A 10,894-nucleotide genomic window follows, 5' to 3' on the forward strand; every position below is an offset into this window, starting at 1 on the left:
TGCTCACAAGGAAGAGGGCAAGTCCAGCTAGCAGGAAGGAGACCAGAGCACCCACTCCCCAGGCCTCCAGCTGACAGAGGGCTCTCCGCAGGGAGGACCTGGAAACAGCCTTGCCCTGGGTCTGTTGTTGCAGGCACCAGGCTGTATGTCGGGGCGAAGCCAAGGAGACTGGGGCAGAGAACGGGGTCCAATGGGCTGGGGTGCCTCATCCTCCAGTGTGCACCAATGGTGTGACTCTGCTGTCAGACAGCAGAACATCTCCAACTGCACATTAGCTCAGGGCCAGGCACACTGAGACCTGCCTCTGCCAAGGGGGGACACGGCTGGTATAGAAGGAAACTCCAATAATATAATACACAAGATAATAAATAGGCAGGACATGCAGTAAAGTGCCCGAATCTGACATGCACTACGTATTATGTGGCTTTGCATATCTGATACTTTTCGGGAAATCATCACCCAGAACAAACAGACAGTGTTTCCATCCTTCACAAAGTCCCTTCAATGAGCAACACCATACAAATAAGGACACCATTCAGCTGACCTCGCCAACCTTAAATACAACATTTGTGTGTTAACTTCAAGGTAAACAGAATTATAGACAATGTACTTTTTGTTATCTGCATCCTTTTGGTCTACACTGTATCTGTTAGTTACCAATGTCCTCACATGTACAAGTAGGGCATTTCTTTTCATTATATAGTTACATCCACTGGAGTGTCCTATTCCATCGCATCAATAATGGAATCATAGTAATAAGCCAAATTTATCCACCCATTCCCCAACTGATAAGACATTTCTCTGTCGGCAATAATTGGCTATTTCAAATAAAGCTGCCTTGAAGGTCACTGTACATGTCCCTGGAAGACATATACAAACATTCATCCCTGTTGGACTATAACACAGAGTAAGATGCCAGGGTCATAAGGTAGATGTAATTTAAATTTCAATAAATATTGTGGGTATTCCAAAGTGGTTGCCCCACCAGCAATGAATGACAATTCCAGGGACTCCATGAATTAAACAGTTGTCAATCCTTTTAATTTTAGCCTGTGTGGGTATGTATTAGGCTCCAACTACATTCATAATTCCTCCACTATCTAATGATGTTCAGCACTTTGGAAATGCTTCTGACCCAATTGAATAATTCCTCTTGGGAAATGCCTGATAAAGACTGGGACCTTTTTTCACTGAGTCGTATTTGGAATAACCTTTTGGGAGAAGAGTACTTTGAGGTTTTGCAATATTTCCTCCCAGCTGAGCGCTCCCTGAATACCAGGCATACAAAACAAGGAAGTATGCGTGGTGGCACAACATGGGAATGCCAGAGTGACTAGAAACCCCCTATGTAGCAGCCCACTTTATGGTGCAATCTAATGTTACTTCCAGAAAGTGTAAAACAGGAGGAAAGGTAAAAGTGGAGAAGGTGGAGGAAACCACGTGTTAGAGTGCTCGTGGGAGGGAGTGACGTTATCTGAGAAAGGAATAGATGGAATCCCAGGAATCTTACAGATGTGATTAAGTCAGAAAGGGAAAAGAATCCTGGGTCCACCCCTGGGAATTTCCAATACCCCTGGGCCCTACCCACTGAGCCACAAAGCTCTGTGAAGGGAGCCTTAATAACAAAGAGTGAATGAATGAGAGATACAGGTCCACATAAAAGCCTCTCTTCTTCAGAGAGCCCACAAGGCCTCCCGCTCCCAGGTGTCATCAATGTGATGGAGAAGAGTCAATACACCTTACTACTACCCACGATCCCCATGCACTTAGCCACGGCCAGTAGGAGCAGTCAGACCCGTGGAAGCAGCAGGGCCTGCTGGGAGTTCAAGTGGCCAGGAGGAATAAGACAAGACGCAGCAGGTGTGAGGGGGGTTTATTGGGAATCAGGCAGGGCTGGACAGGGGCCATGTCGGGGGCAGGGCCTGCACACCCAGGCAGCACATGTCACCAGGGAATGGGCAGGAGCCCAGTGAAGAGCACTACAGACCAGGGGTCTGGTCGGGCTTTTGACAGCAAAACAGGCACTGAAAGAAAGGTCTGTCTGCCTGGCTCTGATTTACTGCAGTCAGGGAAACGTCAGGGGGTGACCTCCCTGAGCACAGGGGGCGCTGGAGAGCTTTAAACCCGGGGTGCACTGGCACTGGGGAAGCAAAGGGGCAGACAAGACCACCATGGGATGAAGGAAAGAAGAAAAAAAAAGACAGCTGGTTCCATGGAGGCTCGAAGGGCTGGCTGTTTCCCAGGCCCCAGCGTGCTCCTCACTCCCATCTTCCGGACCGGCACCCCTACTTGTTGCCCCACACGGCCATCTTTGAGTACACAGGCGTTCGGAGGAAGCGGCTGGACTTCATGTAGGCAGAGATCTTCTTCAGGCCCTGAGGGTGCAAAGGGAGGCCGGACATCAGGCTCAGCTGCCCCACCTGGACTCTCACCGCCCCCAGCAGGTGCTCCAGGTCCAGGATCCCGCGAGACTTCCTTGTGGGCCAGGCACTGAGGACTAAGTGCCTTCCTGGGGTCCCCAACTCTAGTAATTTAATTCTTCCAGTTCCCTTTAACTGATGTGCTATCTTAGTAAGAATTACCACATGTAATACTATACACCTTGCTACGGGTTTTATATTCATTAATGCTTATGTTACAGGTTTAGAACTTCCACACAACCCCTTACTAACCAGGTTCTACAATCACATTTTTCAGAAGGGAAACAGACACACAAGCTGAAGTCCCGCCCTCAGGCCACACTGCTCCTCAGGGGAAAGGGTGGAGCAGCACAGCTCTCTCCCCCACTCAGGCTGTCTCCCCTACTTGGGCTCTCCCCCCCACTTAGAGCCCTGCTTGATGCACCCCCCAAACACACCACCTCACTCCCACACAGGCGGCCCTCCCCCTCCCAGGCTGCTCACTCTCCCTGCAGAGGGAGGCTCCTGGCTCCCAGGGGCTGCCAGAGGAGGGACCCCGGGCAGAACAAAGGGGCTCAGAATGTGCCTGTGCAGCTTGCAGAAGACACATCTCCCCCAGTGACTCAGTCAAACAAGCAGGACAGCCGACAGGAGGAGGGGGAGCAGAGCACAGGCCAGGCCCTGAGAACTCCACTTAAAGGGGAAAGTCCAACTGCGTGGCCTCGTACCAGAGCCCAGTCTCACTGGGTCCCGACCTACTCATCCCGGACATGATGCAGCCACTAGGCCTAAGACACACAGGTGTGTGAGAGCCAGCTTCCCAGGGCAGGTGCCCATGAGTCCCACAGCACTCAGAGGTCCTGGGACAGCCTGTGACCACGGCCCGGGCCCAAACAGGCACAGACGGCAGCCCACAGCAGTCCCCTCCACCCAGCCTGTCACTCCTCCCGGCTCTTGGATAATATCCAAGGCTGATCACCTCTGACCAGACCCAGAGCTGATGAGAAGCAGCTGACAGAGCAGATCTCCTGATGAGGGGGAGGGGACACATTGTAAGGGGGAACCCTCTTGGACTAACAATGCCTCAACTCCCCAAAACCGTAATAAAGCCGACTTTGTCCCTCCTCTGGGAGTTGACTAAGGGTGAGTGGGATGAGCTGTGCGGTGTGGTCCAGGCTGTGGCCCTCCATCACCCAGGTGGAACCACAGGACCACATGGCTGGGTCTTCCAGGACTTCTCCAACTGCACTGAGACCCGGGAGGCGGGGCTGGGTCACCTCTGCACCCGCGGTGCCTGACACAGTGCCTCACACAGAGAAGACAGCAGCTCAGTGAACACGACTGAGAATGAGTGTCACCTCCCATCCCCGTGAGACTATCTTGGCTAATTAGAGGGAAGAAAGAACTGGAGACAGAAGGCAAAGAAAAAGCCCACCACTGAAGCCATTAGGATAAATCTTCCCTCAGGGCACCCACACCAGCACCCAGATCCCGGCACCAACCGCAGCCGGAAATCTCAGTCTGCCCTCAGGAGATCCCACGCTGCAGAGCGGTCGGGGGACAGGAAGTAAATCCTGTCTGTGTCTTTGGTATTTATTATCACCCTACCCTGTCTCAACGCCACTAGTTCTGCTTATTATCAGCCTACCCTGTCTCAACGCCACTAGTTCTGCTACATACGAGCACCTGAACGCCCTGCTTCATCCACCATGTCCTGAGCTGGGACCCCAGGCAGGAGAAGGGCCTGAGCTCTTGTTTCTGGCTCAGGAATGGGGGAGCCTCTGACTGCTGCTCACAGACGCCGGGGCGGACTGGGAGCCCAGCACAGCCGGTGCTGGCTCTGTGACCTCGAGCAAACAACTTACCCTTTCAACCTCAGTTTATTATCGGTAAATTGGAGGTGATAAATCTAACAGGAGAAAGGTTGTAAGAACTGAATTTCACCCTTATCTGCATAACGCTGTGCACAGGTCCTGGCATAAACAAGTCCTCAGTGAATGCTACTTATGCTCCATTTTAGCCCCAGGACTGGGAAAGCGTCAGGGATTTGCAGGAAGACAGAAGAGACAAATAGGAAGAGGATCAGTGCCATCACCTCAAAGCGGACTATGAAGTCCTTCAGGTTCGGGAAGGCATCCAGACACGTGGGCTCGAATATGCGGTGCACGTCTAGTATGTCATAAGCCAGGAAATCCACATAGGTGAGCTGCGGACAGGAAAAGCATGAATGGGCGCCAAACCCTGAACCCGGGACAATGTCAGCTACCATCCCCCAAAGCCCATCCCTTACCTTGTCCCCTGCAAACCACGACCTCTTCCCCAGAAACTGCGAGAACTGCTTCATCTTGTCAGGGAGCCCCTTCAAGTAGTCAGGCTTCAGTTTCTCCTGAGGGACAAAACAGTTGTCACCACCCTCAGACACAGATTCCCTGGGCAGAGAGGCAGGTCCCCCAAGGCTGTTCTCAACCCTCAACTGTCACGAATGAGCATCCGTGTTCCCCAACTGTACCTGGGTTGGGACCAGGGTTTAATTTAATGCAACCTGTGATCATTAGTCTCGCCTGGTTACCACCACCCACCCGAGAGAGGCAGTTGGGAAGGCAAAGGGAAACACCTCACTGTCCCTGGACCCGTCCCCACTCATCTCCAAACAGCCTCCCATGGGCCAGACCCCGGAGTGCTGGGAGAACCGGGCCGGGCCCGAGACTCAGACGTCAGGCAGAACGAAAGAGCACAGATCCCACGGCCTCGGGTAGGAAATGATAAGTTTCCGCAGTGTGCTGTGGGGGGTAGTGGGGAAAGAATGGACACCTGAGCACTTTCTAGACAGATGGGGAGACTCTGAGAGGCTGAGAGAGACAGGGAGAGGCCCAGAGGCCCTGTGGCTGCCCCACGCCGCCTGATGAGAAAGTGTCCTGATGCACAAAGGAGTCAGGGAGGTGCTGCTGGGATGACAAGGTGAACACTGTTAGGAACTGAACTCCCACCTAGGGAGTCTAATCACTCTCCTAACATTAAAGGGAACCGGGTCAGAAATTTCACCTGAGGCACTGCGGTTATGAGGGTCACACAGCTGGCGGTTTGCAACCATCTTGGAGGATCAGAAGCTCCAAGAATTAATGTAGATAAGCCCAAGGACAAAAAGGACCAATTTAGATGAGACAAAAGATCTAGTCTTCTATCAAATGCTATCCAGCCGAGCCCTGCAAGAGGGGACTCACAAAGTCAGGGTTGTAGCACATCAATGCCAGCTTTAGTCGGACGTCCATAAACTCATTCTCCAAAATGTCCATGCGAATCTTCTCCTCTTCCGTCTCCCCACCTGTGGACACCATAGTGACCCTCACTCTGCGTCCCACCGTAGCCAGCCTAGGGACACGGCCACCATCCACCTGCACCCACTCCTGCCCCACTCACAGAGGTTGTGCTTGCGAGCAATGTAGCGAAGGATGGCGTTGCTCTGGGTGACCTTGTGAGCCCCGTCAATTAAGTACGGCAGCTGGAAGGGGGACAGGGACAGGTCAGCAGGTCACAGGCTCCCCTGGAACCCCTCCCTTCATTCAGGACAGAGACGAAATCTGACCTCTCACTGGCTAGCCCGTGGGAGGCACTAAGTGAATACACTGTAAAATTAAAGACTGAGCTGGAAGACAGAGCATGGTGGGAAAGCAGTGAGGAGAACCAGGAAGCGGAGAGGCTGAGCAGACACCCTGCATCCTGGAACCTCTGTCTGAGCTGGGAACGGAGATGTCAGAGTAGAGACAAGCTTCTCTCTGCCCACTGTGCCCACCGCTCACACCGGCACCTACATTGGGGAAGTCCAGGCCCAGCTTGGATTTTTCACTCAGCCACTGGCTTCTGTCATAGTCGGGAGCTGTGGTGGAGAAGATGGAGTGAAACAAACATCCCCCCAGGCCAGCCCTCTTTCCCAGGACCTACAGAGCAGTCAGTGGCCAGACCCTGACCAGGGGTCTGCAACCTGAACACTAAGTCTCTCACTCAGGTTTGAGGAAAGAATGCTAAAAGTCTCAGGACGTTACATGGGCAAGGCTTCCATAAATGTAGGCCAGCACTAGGAGTGTCGTCGCAGTTACTGACACAGGGGACCCATCAATACCCTCTCCTGACCTGCCTGGAAGGCTAGGGTCCACCCTCAGAGGGTGGAAGGAGACAGGGGTGAGCGACAAGTGGCCGGGGCAAGGATACTTGCGACCAAATATCAGAGTTTGGGTCGAAGTCAGAACACGAGGATGCCATTACCGTCCCCCATCGAGTACTTCTTCTCCTCATAGTTGGAGTCTGTGTACTCCAGGAGCAGGCGGATGGCGTGCGCCAGCTAGAGAGGGGGATGGAGGAACAGAGGTCAGCGATCCCGGGTTCCGACTGCGGGACTCGCTCCGCTCCGGGTACTGCCCCTCACCCAACACCCCGCCAGGAGGGCGACGGAGCTCGAGCTGCGAGGAAGACCCTGCAGGGACCGCCCGGGAGCCCAGGATCTCCCCGCCGCCAGCTCCATCCCACCCGCCCATGCGGACCCTCGCTCACCCCGCGGATGTCCCAGTAACCCAAAGTCATGGCCATGGTGCTGGTTTTCGCGCACTGAGTGGAAGTCTTGAAAATGAACTCTGCCGGAGCGTTGGGACAGTTCCTGCACAGTCCACGCGTTTCTGAGTCTAGGCGCCGCCTCTACGCCCCGCCCATTACACGCCCCCGAAACCAAGTGACTGCTGGGGCCGCAGTCCTCGGACCTACGGAAATAGTCCCTCTCTACGATTCAGCCCTGGGGACCGGGGAGCCCAGACTGAGCTCCTAACGCCCAAGGACGCCGGGCTCAGACTCTTCTCGGTGTCATGGCCCGCTCCGCGACTCCGGGCCGCACTCCTACCTCGGCTAAGACACACGACTGGGCAGTGAGCCTGGGAGACAAGTCTAAATGTATTATAAAATCCCTCTCCTCCCCCTCGCCGCATGGCTCCGCCTAGTCCCGCCGCCGAGTTCACAAGGGCTCAGAGGCTCGGACTGCCCAGTAAAAGCCAAAGAGGGCCGACCCTTAAAGCAGCACCAGTCCCAGAAAGACAATCCAGACTCAAAACTCCTCCCAGACTTAGAATCCCTGAGGCCACGTATCTTCAAGAGCACTGGGCGGGCGGGGGGGGGGGGGGGGGGGGGGGGGTGTAGAGATGGGTAGTCTCAGTGTTTTCCTTCCATGCACTTTGGAGGACCCACAATTCAGTCAAGTGTCTAAGGGTAATAAGGATAAAAATGTAAATAAATCCATTGACTTTATGGTCTAAGTTGTGATTCTAAATCTAGAACCAGCCCGTGCAAAGAATCAGGGAACTGAGGCTTAACCCAGAGAAGTCTTGCAAGCCAGGTAGATGTGGCTGGCATGGACCAGACAGTGGTCACTGGGGATGTGAGGGAAGGGGAAGAGCAGTCCTCTGAGGGGTCAGCCGTGGAGGGTGGTCACTCAGGAGCCTGGTGAACTCCCCACAGTCCAGTGTGAGCGTCACGGAACCAGGCTCTCCAGGTACACAGTTCCAGCCCTCACCCGGCTCCTGTGTGCTTCGTGGTGTGAGAAGCTGGCTCCACACAACAATCACCATCCGCCCAAGCTTCCTCTTTGAAGACAACATTATTTCAAAATTAGGACAATAAGGCATAATTTGACCTGTTGTTCTTTTCCTTTTTTGAAAGGATATAACAAGGTTGAGTGCATTTGTGAAAACAGATGAGCGGGACTTGAAACAACAAATGTGCTCACAAGGCAGAGGGCAAGTCCAGCTAGCAGGAAGGAGACCAGAGCACCCACTCCCCAGGCCTCCAGCTGACAGAGGGCCCTCCGAAGGGAGGTCCTGGAAACAGCCTTGCCCTGGGTCTGTTCCTGCAGGCACCAGGCTGCAGGTCGGGGTCAGGCCAGGGAGACTGGGGCAGAGAACGGGGTCCGATGGGCTGGGCTGCCTCGTCCTCCAGTGTGCACCGAGGGTGTGACTCTGCTGTCAGACAGCAGAACATCTCCAACTGCACATTAGCTCAGGGCCAGGCACACTGAGACCTGCCTCTGCCAAGGGGGGACACGGCTGGTATAGAAGGAAACTCCAATAATATAATACACAAGATAATAAATAGGCAGGACATGCAGTAAAGTGCCCGAATCTGACATGCACTACGTATTATGTGGCTTTGCATATCTGATACTTTTCGGGAAATCATCACCCAGAACAAACAGACAGTGTTTCCATCCTTCACAAAGTCCCTTCAATGAGCAACACCATACAAATAAGGACACCATTCAGCTGACCTCGCCAACCTTAAATACAACATTTGTGTGTTAACTTCAAGGTAAACAGAATTATAGACAATGTACTTTTTGTTATCTGCATCCTTTTGGTCTACACTGTATCTGTTAGTTACCAATGTCCTCACATGTACAAGTAGGGCATTTCTTTTCATTATATAGTTACATCCACTGAAGTGTCCCATTCCATCGCATCAATAATGGAATCATAGTAATAAGCCAAATTTATCCACCCATTCCCCAACTGATAAGACATTTCTCTGTCGCCAGTAATTGGCTATTTCAAATAAAGCTGCCTGGAAGGTCACTGTACATGTCCCTGGAAGACATATACAAACATTCATCCCTGTTGGACTATAACACGAAGTAAGATGCCAGGGTCATAAGGTAGATGTAATTTAAATTTCAATAAATATTGTGGGTATTCCAAAGTGGTTGCCCCACCAGCAATGAATGACAATTCCAGGGACTCCATGAATTAAACAGTTGTCAATCCTTTTAATTTTAGCCTGTATGGGTATATAATAGGCTCCAACTGGATTCATAATTCCTCCACTATCTAATGATGTTCAGCATTTTGCAAATGATTCTGACTCAATTGAATAATCTCTCTTGGGAAATGCCTGATAAAGACTGGGACCTTTTTTCACTGAGTCGTATTTTGAAACAACCTTTTGGGAGAAGAGTCCTTTGAGGATTTGCAATATTTCCCCCTAGCTGAGTGCTCCCTGAATACCAGGTGCACAAAACAGGCAAGTATGCATGGTGGCACAACATGGGAATGCCGGAGCAACTAGAAACCCCCTATGTAGCAGCCCACTTTACGGTGCAATCTAATGTTACTTCCAGAAAGTGTGAAGCAGGAGGAAAGGTGAAGGTGGAGAAGGTGGAGGAAACCACGTGTTAGAGTGCTTGTGGAGGGAGTGACGTCATCTGAGAAAGGAGTAAATGGAATCCCAGGAATCATACAGATGTGATTAAGTCAGAAAGGGAAAAGAATCCCGGGTCCACCCCTTTGAATTTGCAATACCTGTAGTGGAATAACCCATTGCATGGCCTTGGATGGAAACACAGCCAACAAGAAAAGAATGTTTTGCCAAGAGAATTGTTTTGTGACTTGAAGGCAGGTCACTGAAACAGGTCTATGTGACTGAAGGCAGTTGCTGGGCTTTTTTCTCAGTCAAAGATTCTCATAAGATTTCTGTTGCTTTCAAGGTTATCCCTTGAGATAAAGAGAGGAATGTTGTGGAAACCATAGAAGCAATAGCAATGAATGCCTTTTGATATTATATTGTTATTAAGTTATCATGCAGGTGTACTCCATGTATCTTTTTTTTTTCTTTTTCTTTTTTTTTTTTTTGTATTTTTCTGAAGCTGGAAATGGGGAGGCAGTCAAACAGACTCCCATATGCACCCCACCGGGATCCACCCAGTATGCCCACCAGGGGGCGATGCTCGGCCCATCTAGGGCGTTGCTCTGTCGCAACCAGAGCCATTCTAGCGCCTGAGGCAGAAGCCATGGAGCCATCCTCAACGGTCCAGGCCAACTTTGCTCCAATGGAGCCTTGGCTGCGGGATGGGAAGAGAGAGACAGAGAGGAAGGACTGGGGAAGAGGTGGAGAAGCAGATGGGCGCTTCTCCTTTGTGCCCTGGCTGGAAATCGAACCCGGGACTCCCGCACGCCAGGCCAACGCTCTACCACTGAGCCAACTGGCCAGGGCCTCCATGTATCTTTAAGTAAAAGTTATGCTTGATGTTATCCCAATTTCTCAGTAAACAAGCTCTTGGAAGTCTTATGAATAGAAATAGGACACAGCGCAAACTCGTGGCCATTTGCCTGAGCGAGCGGTGGTCCTTTGCTAGTCCTTGATGATTTCGTCTGCTGATCTCTCTCCCTGCGCCCCCGACTCACAACAACAAATACCCCTGGGCCCTACCCACTGAGCCCCAAAGTTCTGTGCAGGGAGCCTCAATAACAAAGAGTGAAAGAATGAGAGACACAGGTCCACATAAAAGCATCTCTTCTTGAGAGAGCCCACTCCCAGGTGTCATCAATGGGACCAAGAAGAGTCAATACACCTTACTACTACCCATGATCCCCATGCACCTAGCCACGGCCAGTATGAGCAGTAAGACCCGTGGAAGCAGCAGGGCCCGCTGGAGTTCAGGTGGCCAGGAGGGAATAAGACCAGACACA

The 10,894-nt window shown here is 52.0% G+C and overlaps 1 protein-coding gene across 1 annotated transcript; it reads right to left on the reverse strand.

Moving 5' to 3' along the window:
- Nucleotides 1-1,838: 1,838 nt before the first annotated feature.
- Nucleotides 1,839-7,087, reverse strand: LOC136383263 (glutathione S-transferase Mu 1-like). Its single transcript, XM_066352922.1, has 8 exons — nt 6,945-7,087; nt 6,660-6,735; nt 6,209-6,273; nt 5,817-5,898; nt 5,621-5,721; nt 4,690-4,785; nt 4,495-4,605; nt 1,839-2,375 (listed from the first exon to the last, which is right to left on the reverse strand). The coding sequence occupies exons 1-8, from the start codon at nt 6,978-6,980 to the stop codon at nt 2,286-2,288; spliced, it is 657 nt and encodes a 218-aa protein (XP_066209019.1). The 5' UTR covers nt 6,981-7,087; the 3' UTR covers nt 1,839-2,285.
- Nucleotides 7,088-10,894: the final 3,807 nt, after the last annotated feature.

The sequence above is a fragment of the Saccopteryx leptura genome, chromosome 11, assembly GCF_036850995.1.
Source record: "Saccopteryx leptura isolate mSacLep1 chromosome 11, mSacLep1_pri_phased_curated, whole genome shotgun sequence".
Classification (NCBI taxonomy): domain Eukaryota; kingdom Metazoa; phylum Chordata; class Mammalia; order Chiroptera; family Emballonuridae; genus Saccopteryx; species Saccopteryx leptura.